General features: G+C 52.3%; 4 protein-coding genes across 4 annotated transcripts; 3 read left to right on the top strand and 1 right to left on the bottom strand.

Moving 5' to 3' along the window:
- Nucleotides 1–5,494: 5,494 nt before the first annotated feature.
- On the top strand, nt 5,495–6,833 carry ATEG_05663 (GSK family serine/threonine-protein kinase; the record flags this gene model as incomplete). Its single annotated transcript, XM_001214841.1, has 6 exons — nt 5,495–5,554; nt 5,627–5,710; nt 5,784–6,132; nt 6,179–6,381; nt 6,439–6,643; nt 6,700–6,833. 6 exons carry the CDS (start codon nt 5,495–5,497, stop codon nt 6,831–6,833), a joined length of 1,035 nt encoding a protein of 344 aa, XP_001214841.1.
- Nucleotides 6,834–8,583: 1,750 nt separating this feature from the next.
- On the top strand, nt 8,584–11,513 carry ATEG_05662 (NCBP1 family protein; the record flags this gene model as incomplete). Its single annotated transcript, XM_001214840.1, has 7 exons — nt 8,584–8,644; nt 8,733–8,824; nt 8,888–8,994; nt 9,057–9,324; nt 9,389–10,317; nt 10,371–10,552; nt 10,612–11,513. 7 exons carry the CDS (start codon nt 8,584–8,586, stop codon nt 11,511–11,513), a joined length of 2,541 nt encoding a protein of 846 aa, XP_001214840.1.
- Nucleotides 11,514–12,117: 604 nt separating this feature from the next.
- On the bottom strand, nt 12,118–13,236 carry ATEG_05661 (sterol desaturase family protein; the record flags this gene model as incomplete). The annotated part of the gene is made up of 2 exons (XM_001214839.1): nt 12,118–12,907; nt 12,968–13,236. The coding sequence occupies 2 exons, from the start codon at nt 13,234–13,236 to the stop codon at nt 12,118–12,120; spliced, it is 1,059 nt and encodes a 352-aa protein (XP_001214839.1).
- Nucleotides 13,237–14,652: 1,416 nt separating this feature from the next.
- rcoA (putative transcriptional repressor TupA/RocA) lies at nt 14,653–16,896 on the top strand (the record flags this gene model as incomplete). Its single annotated transcript, XM_001214838.1, has 8 exons — nt 14,653–14,773; nt 14,933–15,014; nt 15,076–15,398; nt 15,464–15,993; nt 16,046–16,516; nt 16,566–16,698; nt 16,746–16,821; nt 16,872–16,896. 8 exons carry the CDS (start codon nt 14,653–14,655, stop codon nt 16,894–16,896), a joined length of 1,761 nt encoding a protein of 586 aa, XP_001214838.1.
- Between the last annotated feature and the right edge of the window lie 411 nt (nt 16,897–17,307).

The raw sequence follows: 17,307 nt of genomic DNA, 5'->3' as shown, positions 1-17,307 counted from the left end.
TCTGACATTCCAATCTCACTGCCTTACGATCAGCTGTGGGCAGACGGGAATGCTTACAATCGGTATGCAGCCGGCTCGCTAACCATTGACATGGCCATTCACTGTGGAACTACCCAGGCAGTCCCTAGACGACGTAGAGTTTGGTAGCACCTAAGGCTCCAGGCACCGATCAGCACTTAGGTAAAAGAATGCTCGGTAGTGAAGTCCATCCACAGGCCCGCGAACTCGGATAATAATGATTGTGACGTGCTAGGAGGAAGCTAGCCGGCAGGACCTGGTTTCATGAAGAAATTCCATCCACGGATAACCATGATCATCCATAAGATTGAGATCCTCAACCCAACCGTTTGGACGAGTTAGTGCCGAAAAAGGCTGACTCCCCGGCTCGGTTCGATCGTCGCGCGCGATGTCATAGCTCGTTGTTCAACCTCGCGTTGCTCCTGCCACTTTTATAGACGTCGCTATTTTGAGGTCCAGTCACACCGGACAGAGGTCAAGAGGGACAGTGGCGCGCAACGTCCGCGATCCCCAATCCAGCCCAGCCCCCCCTGGTCACCTGAGAGCATGGTGAGAAAATGACCAACGAGCGTCCGATCTGCTGACGCTGTTGAACCGATGATCCACAGAACCAAACAATACCCTGGCTGGTTCGACGACCGGAATCAAGAGCCAGGGAACGTTTAATTATCAGGACAGACAGCCATCGGAGCAGCGTAGACGATCTGACAGTCGGCAGTAGGGTCTCCAAACGGACTCTGGCACGGATTATACGGAGTAGGTTAAGGGTCCAGTCTTTCAATCATTCGGAGGGCAGGTGCCTTGGCCTTTGATTAACGAGCATCCCTTGGCAACTTCTGATGCTCACGTGTATTGAGGGGAATGAAAGTTGGGTCGCTCTTAGCCACGGAAGTGGGGCAGGGCGATACCCAACTACAGTGTAATTCGGCTGTATGAGTATTTGCCTAATGCGGTAAAGAGACTCTATGTGTACTGTACGATACGGGTATTTCTGTGCTTCCGTTGAATCGTGTAATTTATCCTGGAGATCCAACATCTTCCTATATGTTGGTTTATATATTGTCGGTTTGGCTAGGCACTCTAAATATATAGGGCTTTGATTGTACAGTGGCTTAAAGTTAGTTATAATGGCACCTCGGAGGACTTAGCGTCTGCAGACCAGGGGAACATAGAGTAATACCTTAAATATAGGTATCCAAAGCTACCTAGGGGAGATACTACAGTAGATGTCTAACCTGACACTCACCACCGACGTCTATAAAGAAATCCAAAGCCCAATGCCCATCTGCAAGCCAGCAACAACCCACTGCAGAACCCAAAAGAGATAAGATCTCCCCAATGCATATAAATAGTGGCATGCGACGCAGAACCAGCTTACTGATTCTAGTACCAAGCCACGGAAGGACTAGAAGGATCCTTACTGCCTGACCGGGGGGCGAAGGAACAATTCCATTCTACAAGGAATAGACTAAGAACCAATCCAGAGGCCATTGGGTCACACATCAGCCACGAGGCATGCACAAAGGCTTAGAGTATCAGGATTGACAAAGAAGCAACGCGAGAGCTTGTAGAGTTCATGCTTCAGCGAAGCAGCCCTAATCGCCATGCATGACTAGCTGGCAAGCAGCTGACGGCAGTAAGAAGAGGCGTCCATGCGAGCTATGGTACGGAGAATGTGATTCAGTGATGTTTTTGTTGAATCTGGGTCAGGTGCTGGTTTCCAACACAGGGTTTTGATGCTTCAGAAGACTCACTGGAGCTAACAATACGAGTTCTAATTAAAGAACAAGCGCTGCACAGTCCCCTTTTCTGGGATTAGGGGCGAACTGTAGCTATACACGTGAGATCTGACAGATTGGTGGAGCATCGCGAATCTTTTTGCGGACAGCCATGACGCATGTCACTATACCAGGTAGTCATTCAAATCAGTACCTTATGATCTTGTCAAACAACTACTCTAATCCTCCATTTGGTTGTCGATAAAACACAGACATAAAGAGACATAAACATGTTTAAAAGTCCCTGTAAACTTCCCACCACTTACGCCGTGAACTATTGCTTAGTTGAAACATAACCCGCCCTGCCTCAGACATAGGTACGAGCTACCTCGAAGCTAATGGACCAGTGACAGGGCGCATGGCAACCTAATTCCATAGTCACCCGCCTACAAGCCTCCTTTTCTTTCCGGACCCGACCGAGAAGCGCATCCGGCCATCTCACAGTCTAGATCCCGGTCGAGAAGTAGGTAGTTCGCTGACTTGCTTCGGTCGGGATGGGCCCAATTCCGCATTGGTAAACAGCTGGGACTGCACGGCTCGTAATTACGATACTATCAGGACCTCCAGCTGGTATAGTGGCGGCAACCTTTTCGTCAGCATGGCCAATCAGAAGCATTCCAGTGAAAATCACGGCTGGTCACTTGACTCGGACGGACCAAACACATGGCACTGTCACCAAAGCTCCCAATAACTCTCGAATCTTAATCTACCTCCCTCCCCGGTAGTGCGCAAACTAACGATTGTCCTGATGACATGTCGTCTATGATGCCAGCTGATCCTTGGCCTTTTTCTCGCCTCCCCTACATCCCCCGTGAGCGTCTGGATGTAGGTACGCATAGCGAGAGGCGCTTGATGGCTGTCATCTAGCCGAGGACTCGAGTATCCACGCGTGAAATATGACCTAACAATCGCTGGACACAACCATACTGATTTGTAGGAATTGGTCGCGCATCATGTTCCATCATGTCAGGTGGTTGAGTAGCACACCTCATCTTATTTTAATTCCGGTCCGATCGCAGGAATCAACGTTCTCTTCCCGCACGGGCATAGAGCTCCATCCATACCCATGTTCTAGCCCCCGGGGGCCCCTGATGCCAGGAATGTCGGCGTGTTGGACATGGAGCCCCCCCGTAGCGTGAAAAAAAAAAAAAGCTGGGTTGATCCATCCCGGGGGGAATTGGCGGGGGCCACTATGAACAGAAGCTCAACGAAGAGAGCACATAGGACAGTACTCCGTACTCCGTACAGAACTGGTTTCAACCCGAGCGCTTGGGGTCGAAGGTCATCTGCCCACTGGTTGAATGGGGCCTCGTCCCAACCCGGCAATTACCTGCGCCCAATCTCAAAATGGTTCCACATTAGTCCGCCCGTCATTAGTAGGGATCCGCTCAACTGGTTGTCGAGGTAGAGGTAGAGGACTGTGTTCAGGCAAAAAGCGAGGTGGTTTTTCTCAGGACATTGTTGGTGTTCTGGGGTGATTTCTGGCATAGCACAGGGTACAACTCTACCGATGATCGCATGGGGAGCAGACAGCACCGGGGATCAGTGCTTCACGAGGCAGGCTTACCCAGGAAGGGTATAGCGGCGTGGTAGGATCACAGGAACATGGACCTAGGTCCAAGCTCTGCCACTAACTCCCCCCAAGATACCCAGGTCGGTTAGTTAGTGACGCTGTATGGATCCATGATGTATGTAATTGGTACCTTGAGTCCTAACCTCTTTCGACCGCAAATGTCCGGAGAGATCCTTGCTTTCGGTAAGGGCGATGATGGCGATGATGTAGGTCGATGTAGGATGATACCTACATCATCAACGCCGCCTCGTGACCAACCAACCCATGGTAGGACCGAGCGACAACTGCAAAGGACCGTACCTAATTCTCATCTTCCACTCGTTCCGACCGGCTCTCGGAGGGAGCGTCTTGGACGGCGATAGGCATTCAGTCGATCCGAGTCGATCAGTACTACGAGGTACCTATCACCTAGTGTAGGTACCTACCTATCTAGGTACTTATCGGCCGGTGGTAACAGAGCCACGGATCGAAGCGTATCATCTGGTATCATGACACACATGAACATCATTACATACACCCCTCTTTCCCCCTCCTCTGTAATCATTACGGCGCTTCTCCCAGCGATCCAAGCCCAAAGCTGTGCCTACTGGTCCCAAATGACAGGCAACTGGTGCATTAGGGGAGGGATTATATGTAGGTGGTATTATTTGCCCCCGTTATTATTGTCATCTCAAGAGCCTGCACTACTGTCGAAGACATGCCGGAGGCCATAAACAGAAACCCGTCCTACTTGACTGCTCCAATAATCCTTAGGTAGTCTCCATCATCCACAACCTTCTCTTCTACCCACGATTTTATTTTTGCCTCCACACACGCACACTGCCACAGTTCCCCTTCTGTCCCCGGTATCCGTTTACCCAGGCTTGTTCCAGGTAAGTAACTAAACGCTATTCCTGCTTCCGCCGCCGCCTCCTATGAATTTCCTACGAGATTTATTTTCCTGAAATCTATAATCGGTTTCTCTCTTATTCTCGATCTTCCCTCTGATACCCAGCCGGTACCTTGAATACTCTTCTAGTTGTCTTGTACGTTGTATTTCTTCTTTATAGTGAGCGGGAGTCCCTATCAACTCCGCTACCGTTCTTCCCTTCTTGTCCGCCGTCTTCTTTATTACAACGTTTCTTATTTTCTTATTTGTGATTCATATCCTGCCTGGTATCTTCTCATCAAATTCCTCCTGTTCATTTTGCCAGAATCGTCTTACCTTTTGGGGGTCTGGAGGTTGTCGCTGGAATTGGAGGATATATTCCCGGGAACCTGCGGAACACACGTGTTCAGGCTTCGTCACTCCATCAACGGCACCTGCTCTCCCTCCTCCCTCCCTCTTCCCTCTCGCTCTCTCAACCTCTCGCTGCTCTCTACTTCCACTACCACCACAACCTTCTCCTTGGATTTCTTTCCCTGCCACATCTGTGAGGCATGAAATTCTCTTCTAACCGCTCCTGGATTTAGTTTACCTACCTACCTGACCTTCATCTTTTCCCCTTCCTATATTCTTCTTTCCTTTCCCTTCCCTCCATTCCTCCATCTCTACGATCGTCTCCCGCCTACTTCTGGTCGGCCTCGCGTTTCCTTTTGGTCTTGCGTTCTCTTGGCATTCTGCCCAAGTCCATTGGCTGCGATTCGTCCGTCCGCACGTCCGCTTCTCAACCTTTCATCTCACGCGCACCTCCACTCAACATCCACCGTTCGGATAATCCGCCCATCCAGAAGACACCCCTCTTCCCACCTAGTGCTCCACCGATTATCGTCTGCCCAAAACGGACGGCACGTTTCGGTCTTACGTTCCTTCCCGCCCTCCGTCATTGAACTACAGCCCTCCCTCCCGTCGATAGACCTGCTCAACTCGCTGGCCGTCGTCGTCCACACAGACCGTCCGTGATGTCACAGAAACAACCCGGGCTGTTCTCGAGTTTGCGCATGGGTGGTAAGAGAGCCTCGTCCCAGTCAATTGTCTCGTCTTCTCCGAGAGGGCCGCTTACTGACCGTCGCCCCCCTTTCCGATCGTACAGAAGTCGTCCGCGAGAAAGTCCAGGATGGACTGACGGGGGAGACCAAGGAGATCTCATACTCACAATGCAAGATCGTGGGCAATGGGTCGTTTGGCGTCGTCTTCCAAACAAAGATGATGCCCAGCGGCGAGGATGCTGCCATTAAACGGGTCTTGCAAGATAAACGCTTCAAGGTATGCCTTCATCAGGACGGGATCGCTCCCTCCCCTCTTTCATCAATGGTCATGTGCCTAATGTGATCGCAGAATCGTGAGCTGCAGATTATGCGAATCGTCCGCCATCCCAACATTGTAGAATTGAAGGCCTTTTACTATTCTAACGGTGAGAGGGTAAGTGGACCAGTCCTCTCTTGTCTCTCAACACCGGATCGCTCAACTAACCATCTTTGACCGCCCACAACAGAAGGATGAAGTATACCTCAACCTTGTTCTCGAGTATGTGCCGGAGACGGTGTATCGGGCCTCGCGCTATTTCAACAAGCTGAAGACGACTATGCCCATGTTGGAGGTTAAGCTTTACATCTATCAGCTGTTCCGCTCCTTGGCGTACATCCACTCGCAGGGCATCTGCCACCGTGACATCAAGCCTCAAAACCTGCTGCTCGACCCCACCACCGGTATCTTGAAGCTTTGTGATTTCGGATCGGCGAAGATTCTGGTCGAGAATGAGCCCAACGTGTCGTACATCTGTTCGCGCTATTATCGCGCGCCTGAACTGATCTTTGGCGCCACGAACTACACCACCAAAATTGGTATTTACCCAGACCGACCCGGTCGGGTCTACTCAGATGCTAACAGACTTCTCAGATGTGTGGTCGACTGGCTGTGTGATGGCTGAGTTGATGTTGGGCCAACCACTCTTCCCCGGAGAGTCTGGCATCGACCAACTAGTGGAAATCATCAAGGTCCTGGGTACTCCGACTCGCGAACAGATCCGGACGATGAACCCCAACTACATGGAACACAAATTCCCTCAGATCAAGCCACACCCCTTCAACAAGGTACATATGCCTCTATCTTCGTATCCGGGAACAGCGCGGCTAACACTGCTTGTCTAGGTGTTCCGAAAAGCGCCACCTGAGGCCATCGACCTGATTTCGGCACTGTTGGAGTACACTCCCACGCAACGCCTGTCCGCCATTGAAGCCATGTGCCACCCCTTCTTCGATGAACTCCGGGATCCCAACACCCGCCTCCCCGACTCACGTCACCCCAATGGGTCGTCGAGAGAGCTTCCCAACCTCTTCGACTTCTCAAGACATGGTTTGCCATCCCTCGACCTGACTGGAAGGTGTCTGTCCCCACTAACTGTCGTTTAGAACTTTCCATCGCCCCTGCAATGAACAGCCGGCTGGTCCCTCCTCATGCACGCCCTGCGCTGGAGGCTCGCGGGCTTAATATCGATAACTTCAAACCCCTCACGAAGGAAGAAATGATGGCACGCCTTGACTGAGTCAAATGTGCCTGACGCTTACGAAATACACGCTTGTCCACAGTACGGCCGTATGCATATATGCGGGAATCTGATTTTTTCCCGCTCGCATCCCAGTCTTATGCATCGGACGGTTTTAGTTGGGACGGGCTACTCATTTGTCAACCTTGCACAAGTCTTAGTGAGGCATCTGGGAGCTGGTTTCCTGTGAGAGGAAGGAGTACAAGAGAAAAACGAAAAATGTCTAAACAGAAAAAAAAAGAAGACTCATTGGGAGTGGTAGAAGGAGGACCATCCTTGTCATGGCTGGAAAAGTTCTTTTACGGTGTGTGGTGGGACATGACGATTTCACGCAAGGGGACGATGGGATGTCTTAGTCTGGAGTTATTGAGGTGTCTGAGACAGCTCTTGGAGGAAAAAGTGTGATACCCTGTCTGCGTGAGTCTGCCTTCCGGGATTCGAGTCTGCATAGCTTCATAGCTCTGTTGAAGGGGTCATGGGAACAGATTACCGCGAGTCTGACCGAGGAGAGAGCACGGCGGTGAATATCTTGCAAATGCGTCAGATCTGCGGATGATTGATGTCTTTGCTTGGATGCACATCGATGGTATATCTGTGAGCGTGCTTTGAATATAGGCATTGGAGGTGGTACCCCCGGACTTGCAGCTCTATAAACCCTTTACCTGTGCATTTCACTTCTCTCTTCCTATCTCTTTGTTCTTACGCTTCAATTCCCGCATTTTCCTTCTCAATATTTACTACACTTCATCCCTAGTGTGCATTCGCTTTGGCCCCGGTGACCACCTCACTCGAATCGGCCGACGATGAAGCTACCTGTTCTTAATTCCGAAAGCAGACGACTATTTTGTTCCAATATTGCTTTTTGCCCTTGTCCTTGTTGATCGATTCCGCATCTCCTAGAGACCTGAAGAAGTATGCCAGCAACCTTCCGTTCGTTCGTGTGTATAACCACGGTCTTATTCTTGCGTTTCGGATTGCTTGTATCAGCAGCTCTGGCTAGCCTGCTAGCATCACCGCTCCTAGGATACTGTTCCTTTCGGCGGAATCTCTCGCATTGCATTGACTTTTTGATTTCGGAGTAGTTCCATAAATGCTAGAGGAACATTTTCAGGGCTGTCCCCCAGACGCAAGAGGCGCAAGAAGAATTGCTTGTGGAGTTTAGCTACTCATTTCGAGCCTTATCTCACAAAGAGAAGGGCTTAACTGGTACCCCATATGATCAATAACGGTTCAAGCATAAGGGTCAAACAGGAGCCAGCGCCAACTATTTGTCTTGTATTGGAAGTAGAGGCTGTTTGTGATGAGGTGTATCTCTTACGGTCATGCTTCACGGGTCTGTTAGACGGATTGGAAATATCATTGCCAGAAAGCTGGTGTAACCACAAATCAAGGAAATCTCTTGTTACCCCTGAGCAATGCAAAGGGAAATACAAAACCGAGCAGAAAAGATATAGGTAGTATTACCTATGAATGGATGCGACCTGGATGACGTTGGCTCAAATGAAGCATATATTACATAATCAACGGGACGGACGATCCTAGATTCCGAACTTCGAGAGCTCGAGGCATTGGTCGTGTTTTGTTGCTTAGGCGCACGCGGTCGAGCTTCGATTGTCGCTGAGTTTCCCTGTGCATGAGGCGCTAGTTCCGCTCTTGAACCGTCTTTCGGTCGATACTCTGATTGGAATTGTTTCGATACACAGCACCTGTGTGGTCAACGACACTGCTTTCACGCAGCATCTAGCTCGGTATGGCCGACTACGAACGCCGGAATCATGGGTATAGGGGAGGGCGCAAGAGACGCTACAGAGGTAAGGGCAGAAGATAGACCTGTTTAAGCCTGCTGTTTTGCGCTTGTGCCATCGGAGGTGGTTTGCTGACGTCTGTCAACGTGGACAGAGGACGATGATTATGATCGCCGTCAACGGCGCAGATATGAAGAGCCATTGGTCGTGAAAGTTCGGAGGCAGCTGCTCACCATTGCTGAATCTGTACGAATCTCTCTTCTATGGAGCCAATTCATTCCGTTGCACCTACTCACGATTTCGCACTAGGCTGCCCGGCGCGTGGAAGACGATACCGTCGCTATCGCAAAGAGCGTGACGGACAACTACGAGGACGAGGAAATCAAGCAGACTTTCCTTGATGTCATTTTTGCACTGTACGGCGTCCACGAATCGATGTGTCCCGTTTCGAATGGGTGACTGATGATGCGATACTTAGTGTGCTCGAACAACCGTTGAAGATCCCTTTCGTTGCCTCCACGGTTCTTGTCGCCAACGCTCTGAAACCAGAGGTCGTGTCGGACGTCCTCAAGAAGTTCGGCGAATCGCTACAGGCTTACATTGACTCCGGGTCGTGGCGTGAGGTCAAACTTCTCCTTCGGTTTTTGGGTTGCATCCAATGCCTTTTTGAAGGAGATGGTGTCTTCCCCATCTTGGAGGAACTGTTTGCCCGTGCTGTTGACCTTCAGACGGCTTCGTCGGAAGATGTGAGTAGCGCTGATTTTGGTTATTCGATTGTCGTTGGTATGTTAGCTAACGGTCTGGGAATAGCTGCTTGGGTTAGAACTCGTGAAGATCATTCTGTTCACCATTCCGTATGTCATCGCCTCGCCCGCGACGGGCTTCGAGTCGCACGCCAGCTCTCTCCTCGAAAAAACAGATATCATCGCGTCCACCCCGCATACGCTCGTCGACCTGGTCAACCCATTTGGTCTGGAAAACGGAAAAACAGAGGGGGTTCAGAGTGTCATTAGTCTGCTCCAGGGCCAGCTTCAAGAAGAGGCCAGCCGCGGCTGGAAGCTCGTCTGTCTTCCGCGGGTATGGAAGGATATTCGTCTGCCAGAGGCGCAGGACGAGTCCAAGCCAGAAGAAGAGAAGCCGGAAGACGACAAGCCGTGGTATGAGGGAACGAAACATCCGTTCCCTCAAATCACCATTCCTAACCCTGTGCCGAAAGGATCGAGGGCAATCTTCCCGCAGGTGTACTTCTCGGTCTACGCCAACCAGGAGATCGAGACGGTTCCTCCGATGTCTGATATCTCCTCTTCTCTGTTGCGGGATGTTCTGGTCGATACTATCAATATTCTCGATTTCAACCGCATCGCAGCTGCCAAGTTCTTGATCGACGTCGACTGCTTTTTTACACCATACACTTTCGTGAAGCGTGCGACGCCTTTCGACAGACTCCGCGAGATTTCCGGAGACCATGCGACTTGGAAGCCCGAAGACGTGGCAGTGGATGCGGTCTTTTCGCAGTTGTTCCAGCTTCCTACTCCGGAACACAAGCTGATCTGCTACCACTCCGTCCTTACTGAATGTTGCAAGATCGCCCCCGCGGCTATTGCTCCTAGCTTGGGTCGTGCGATTCGCTTCCTGTACCGCGGACTGGAGACTATGGACTTGGATCTATCGTACCGGTTCCTGGACTGGTTTGCTCACCACCTTAGCAACTTTGGTTTCACCTGGAAGTGGAGTGAATGGTAAGCAGAGAAGAAGGAAATTCAGATGAGTACAACGCTAACATCTACTAAAGGATTGAAGATCTTGAGCTGCCCGCCGTGCACCCCCGAATGGCGTTTATCAACGGGGCTCTCGATAAGGAGATTCGGTTGAGCTTTGCACAGCGCATCCGCGGAACCCTCCCCGACCCGTATCAGGACCTGATCACTGAAGGGAAGGAGAAGGACACTCCTGACTTTAAGTATTCCTCAGAGAGTAAGTGATCCTTCAACTCGTGGCTGCAATCAAGACTCGAAGTTACTAACATCCGTAAGACGCCCCTTACGCCAAAGAGGGCATGGAGATCATGCAACTCATTCGCAAGAAAGCAAGTGACGAGGAGATCCAGCCATTCATCGCCGCCATTGAAGAACAAGCCAAGTCTCTGGGCGTCGAAGACCCCCTGCTCCCTTCGACGGACGCCTTCGTGACGGCCATCTGCTTCGTCGGCTCGAAGTCGCTCTCGCACGTGTTGTCCTGCATCGAGCGCAACAAGGAGCGCCTGCTGGCCATCGGGCCGAAATCGCCCGCCGCGCGCCGCCAAATCATCACCTCCGTCCTGGAGTACTGGGCCGACCAGCCGGGCATCGGCATCAACATCATCGACAAGCTCCTGAACTACACCATCCTGACGCCGCTGTCCGTCGTCGAATGGGCCCTCGTCGACAAACTCGAGGCCGGCACCATCCTCGCCAAGCTGCACGTCTACGAGATGGTCTCGGCCACCGTCGGCAAAGTCACCAACCGCATGCGCCAGATCGTCGCCGCGCGCATCCAGCCGGGCCTCTATGAGCCGCAGCTCAGCGTCCTCCACGACACCCTCGTCCGCGAGAAGGCTGACATGCAGGCCCTCTTCAAGGTCATCGAAGACGCCCTCGTCTCCGTCGCCGCCGGCAGCAACGACGAGATGATGGAGCGCGGCGATGGTAGCGGCGCCCTTCCCGAGGACGAGCTCATCCGGCAATGGGGCCGCCGCTGGCTCCGCGTCTTCCGCCGCCGTGCTGGTGTCGAGGAGTCCTTCATCGCCGAGGCCATGGTCCATGCTACCCCTGTCGGCACGGAAGCGCCCCCTCCGCCCCCTGCTGCGCCGTCTGGTTCCCAGGATGGAGGGGCGGTGGTGGCCCCGGACGGTGATATGGATATTGGGGATGCGGATGGACCTGTTGTGCTTTCGTAGGGGGGTTTTGTTGGGTATGGTTCTTGGATGTTGTGTCCACGGCATAGTCAGCAGCTGGGCTTTTGTATTCTAGCTTTGTAAAATGGGGTGTGGTATTATAATATATTTGCTTGCACGTCAATTGACGGGACGAACGTAAATCTAAGGCTGGATGAGTACTACAGTTGGTAAATTGTAGTGCAGCGTCAACAGTCCATGCTATCTTGAATCCATGCTATTTCCAGTGATGATATGATATATACAATAAGAAGCAAGCAGTCGGCCAGAGACGACAATTTCGCACTCAACAGTCCAAACCACATTCTAACAAACAGATTAAATAAAATACAGGTTGGTACAGGGACGAATTGATCCCGTAGGTGTTGTACACGCAGCGCGTAATTAGGTAAGGTGAAGGGAAGAACATTAAACTCATAAATCACCCCCTAGGGGTTGATTGCCCCGGATGCAAGGTTGGGGCGCATTCAGACTGCCATCTTTGGACAGTAGTGTATACTCACCAGTTGGACTTTTAGAATAGGAATCATCAAGCGAGATCCTCCTCAGAGGCAAATGGCAAAATCTGTCTTATCCAAGCGCATGAGTGTCTGCACGGCAGGACAGATCACAGATCTTTCTTCGTCTCAGTCTCGGCCAGATACTTGCGGTCGTCGTCGCCCTCGACATCCTTGAGGATGGTCTCCATCTCCTTGGTCTGGCGCTTCCACTCGTCCTCGGTCATCTTGGTCTCCCGCCGGAAGAGCTCCTCGTTGGGCTTGCGGTAGCTGCCACCCAGACGGTCCCAGAGGGTGGTGAACTGGCCGTAGTTGTAGTTGAAGTAGAGATGGTGCATGGTGTGGCAGGCGGCGCCGTTGATGACGGGGCTGTTGGCGACGTACTCGCCGTCGTGGATGAGGACGGTCCAGAGGTTGATGAAGCCGAAGAGGAAGACGTAGGCGAGCTTCTGCAGCGGGAAGATGAAGGGGAAGACGTGGTAGGGGACGCTCTGCGACCAGCCGTCGAGCGGGTGGAAGGCGTGCGAGGCGAAGGGGCTGGGCATGATCCACTTGTGGTGCGGCTTGTGCAGGGTCTTGTAGATCAGCGGGTGGTGGAGGCCGCGGTGTATCCAGTAGATGCAGAGATCGGTGAAGGCGATGAACAGCGGGAACTGGATGACGCTGTAGTACGGGAAGGGCTCTTCGGCGAAGGTGTCGTAGAGCTTCGCGTATCCGCGGACTTCGGCGACGAGGAAGGGGGCCGTCAGGAGGGACATGATGGGCATGGACTCCATGGTTTGCTTGATCTCCATGGGGATCTGGTTCTTGAGGAACTTGGGGTGCTTGACGGTGGTCTTGTCCCAGATGAAAATGTAGGAGAGGGTGGCGGAGATGAAGTAGGTGATGATGCCGAAAATCCTGCAGAGCGCAAATTGTTAGGGACGCGATCGGGGAAAGGGGAGGGCGGGCGACGCTTACCAGACGATGAGGAAAAAGCTGAGGAATTGGCGATAGATGTTGTTTCTGGGCCAGGCGCTCATGTAGGCGTACTTGGAGGGCTCCAGATAGAACAATTGGGTGGCGGGCTTGTAGGCGTACGGGTAGGATGCGCCGAAGAGCGACAGCGTGCTGTTGGCGGCATTGGTGAAGTCAGGGAGGGAGATTGACGGCGACAGCGAGAGAGGAACAAGCGCGGAGTACAGGCGATCACCAATGAAGGTGTCCCAGATCTCGAGAGCGATATCCATGGTGGTTCGGAAGGAGGGGTGGAAAAAAGATGGACAAAAAGGGGGACGAAAAACCGGAGTTAACGGGGAAGACCCAGGTGAGGGCGCTGGAGGCGACACACGAATCCAGTCAGTAGGGATCAAAGAGGAAGAAAGGGAGGGAGAGGAGGAAGAAGGACAAGGTGGTGGTGAGAGAAGAGGATGAAGAAGAGAGAAGGGAGAAAGAGAGAGAGGAGGAGATGAAGCGGTTTATTATTATTATTATTATTAACCACGTTCGCGGGTGGCCTATGAGAACATCACACCAGGCGGAACGCTTCCAGCCGGGCCGTTTGATTTGTCTCTGGTCGGGATCGGCTCTTTTGCTCCAACAGTGGGGAGGAGAACTTATGATGTACTCAATGATACTGAATGAGTCTGACGAGGAGTTGTATTATTGTAGGTACTATTATACGAAGTAGTTAAAAAGGGATGGGTGAATTGAGTGTAAAGGATGTACCTGTAGATGAAGTTTTATGCAGCGTGCATACCCGCATCAGGGACATGGTTAATTTTGTACGAACCAACACGGATAGATCCTTAGTACCTTTTACTTTATTCTTGTTCGTATTATGAATAGATAAGATGGATGTCAGAACTTAATACTCGTATGGGTATCAGATTACCTACGCGATGGTATGTAGATACCCTGGGATTCTTCTAGCAAAGGTTATCACGAGGTTATGAGTATTAATATAGATTCTCGCCAATTTCTCTTATGCACATCGCTCATAATTAAGAATGTAGTGTTGCAGTCTAGATGATTACATAATGCATGTCCCCACCACCAAAAAGGAAAAAAGAAAAATCGGCTATTCGCTTCGGGCGCCAAAAGCAGCCAACCCCATCAGCCGCCGGCCGCCGGCGCCCCATTGGCCCCCAAACGATTTCGACCTCCGGACCCAAAGCTCAGCCTAAACCTCTTCTTGCCTACCGCCGACACCAACCTCATTCATCTCTCTCTCTCTACTTCACCTCACCTTCGTCCCTCTTCCACCTGAGGTCTTCTCTGTTCCCCTCTTCAACCTCCCACCTTGGGATTCTTCCACTTCTCTTCTATTCTCTTTCAGCTTTTTGTTCATCTCTTCGAGCTCGTCTTACCATCCCCTTTTCCTCTTTTCTCCCCCGCTCCACTCTCCGACGCCATCGCCTGCGCTTAGTCCCAGGGGCAAGGTGTAAATGCGGCACCTGTGACTGAGGTGCCACTTCGACCTTCCAGCCATCTGAACGATCGTGCCTTTGTCCGCGCATCGACTGCATCGACTACAGCTGCCTCCTCGCGTCAATCTGTTCGCATTCGTCAATCCCTGTTAGAACTGCGATCGCTGCGGCTCTGCTTCCGATCCCACTCCATCCGTATCCCTGTCGACCGACCGCTAGACAAGAACCTGACGCACAATGTATAACACGCATCGCGGAATGGTCGCCACACCCAACTCCCGCCTGCAGGAGTTGTTGGATCAACTGCGCCAGGAGTTTGAGAACCAGTCTCGAAGCACTGGCGAGTTTGAGCATCAATGTATGTGGAATCTGCTTAGTCGTTGGCTTGTTGATGGCTTTGCTGTCATCTACTGGACGCAATCCGTCTTCGACTTCTCTCGGTGTGCGACCGGGCGACCGTCGCATTTTGAGCTTCTTCCGTCTATCTATTATCCGTGAGGCTAACTAAGTGTTGCAGTGACTGGCCAACTCCAAGAAATGGAGATGATCCGACAAAAGATTTTTCAATTGGAGCAGGCGCAGATGAAGATGAAGAATGAGTACGTCACAGAGATACCCTGCTCATGGCTTTCACCCAAGTGTCGCACTAACGCACCCTAGCTACGAAGCCGAAATCCGTGTGTTGCGACATGAACTCGAATCGCGTGGTGTTCAGACGGTCTCGTCTCATATTGCCGGCCCGGCGCAGCATGCGGCCCCGGCTCAGGCCCCCCCGCCTGCATTGGGTCATGGCCCCAGCAATTTGTTTGGTGGCATCATGACCAACCAAGGAGGTAGTGCTCCCGGTCTTGCCCCTCCCCCTCCCCAGGATCAGCAGCCCGCCCAGCATACCCTTCAACAGCCTGCTCCCGCGGCTCAACAAGGCGCGCCGCAACCGGCGCAGAGCTCCTTTGGGGGATATCAGCCTGGTGCTGCTGTGAACGGTATGTTGTGACTGTATTTGCGAGGAGCTCTCTGACGTCTGACTCTCTGGCTTTTGCCCACTTAGGTTACGGTCCTGCTCCTCCCCCGACCGCCTCCCCCGGCCCCGGTAAGCGTCCTCGCCCTGCTCCGGGCCCGGCCACTCCCCAGCAGACTCACCAGCTTGCCTACCCGGACCCTCGGGTCTCTCCTCAACTGGCGCGCCCGACCCCGCCGACCCAGCCCATTGTTCGTGACCGCCCGGGAAACATGCTCGCCAATTGGAACCCCGATGACCTGCCGGCGTCGCAAAAGCGCGAGGGTGCCGATTGGTACGCCGTCTTCAACCCGGAGGTGCAGCGCGTGTTGGACGTCGAACTGGTCCACCATCTGGTGCATGACAGTGTGGTTTGCTGTGTTCGTTTCAGCCGGGATGGCAAGTACCTGGCCACGGGCTGCAACCGCTCCGCCCAGATTTTCGATGTCACTACCGGCCAAAATGTCGCGACTCTGCAGGATGAGAATGTGGACAAGAACGGAGATCTCTACATCCGCAGTGTTTGCTTCAGCCCGGACGGCAAATACCTCGCCACCGGCGCGGAGGACAAGCAGATTCGCGTAAGCTTATTTCCACATCGTCTTTGGACAAGCGAAACTGACTCGCATACAGGTTTGGGATATTGCCGCTCGATCGATCAAGCACATCTTCACTGGACATGAACAGGATATCTACTCTCTTGATTTCGCTGGTAACGGGCGGTACATCGCTTCCGGCAGTGGTGATAAGACTGTTCGTCTTTGGGATATTCTGGATGGCAAGCTGGTCTACACTCTGAGCATCGAAGACGGCGTGACCACTGTGGCCATGTCTCCTGACGGCCACTATGTCGCGGCGGGTTCGCTGGACAAGAGCGTGCGCGTCTGGGACACCACCACCGGCTATCTGGTGGAGCGCTTGGAGAGCCCGGATGGCCACAAGGACAGTGTGTACTCTGTCGCGTTCGCGCCCAACGGCCGTGATCTGGTCTCTGGTAGTCTCGACAAGACCATCAAGCTCTGGGAGCTGAACGTTCCTCGCGGCGCGTACCCCGGCGCTGGCGTCAAGGGCGGCAAGTGCATCCGCACCTTTGAGGGCCACAAGGTATGTTACTCAAGGCACGTCCGATTCGTCAATACTTACATTGGGATAGGATTTCGTGCTCAGCGTTTGCCTGACACCTGACGGACACTGGGTCATGAGTGGTTCGAAGGATCGCGGTGTCCAGTTCTGGGACCCGATCACCGGCAATGCGCAGATGATGCTCCAGGGCCACAAGAACTCTGGTAAGTTTTCTTCAGATAATGACTTAGCATTAAATTAACCGATTCAGTCATCTCCGTTGCGCCCAGCCCTACGAACAACCTCTTTGCCACTGGCAGTGGTGATATGCGTGCACGGATTTGGAGGTATGTTTGGCAGAGAACACAATGAGGAGCTGTGCTGACAAGACTGGTAGATACTCTACTTATACCGGACGGTGATGTATTGGATTTGGGAAGCTTTGGCGCACGATCTTTTCTTTGTTTTGTCGACTATTCCATCTAACGCGATCAACCTTTTGGGGCTCTGGTGGTAGAGAATGGCCCTGCCACCATTTCATGTGAATGATGTCTGGGTCCATATGCGGAAATGAAAAACCAAGCGTTGTATGGTAGTGGTTCATGTCAGCTCGCGAGTTCTGGGGCTTTAATGTTTGGACTTGTAGTGAATTTGAGTTGTGGATGATCCAGTTCCTAGATGTTGGTATTGTCAACATGTTTGGTGTCACGACGAGCTGATGATCGAAAAGTAAGATCGGCTTGTGCAACACCCTACCTACTTCAGTAATAGGATCTCTACGAACCCAGGAAGAAGAGGTACCGAAGATTAGCCGTCAACGATGAAGCTTGCAG

Source organism: Aspergillus terreus, genomic scaffold (genome assembly GCF_000149615.1).
Source record: "Aspergillus terreus NIH2624 scaffold_8 genomic scaffold, whole genome shotgun sequence".
NCBI lineage: Eukaryota > Fungi > Ascomycota > Eurotiomycetes > Eurotiales > Aspergillaceae > Aspergillus > Aspergillus terreus.
This window is presented reverse-complemented; position numbering and strand designations above follow the sequence as displayed.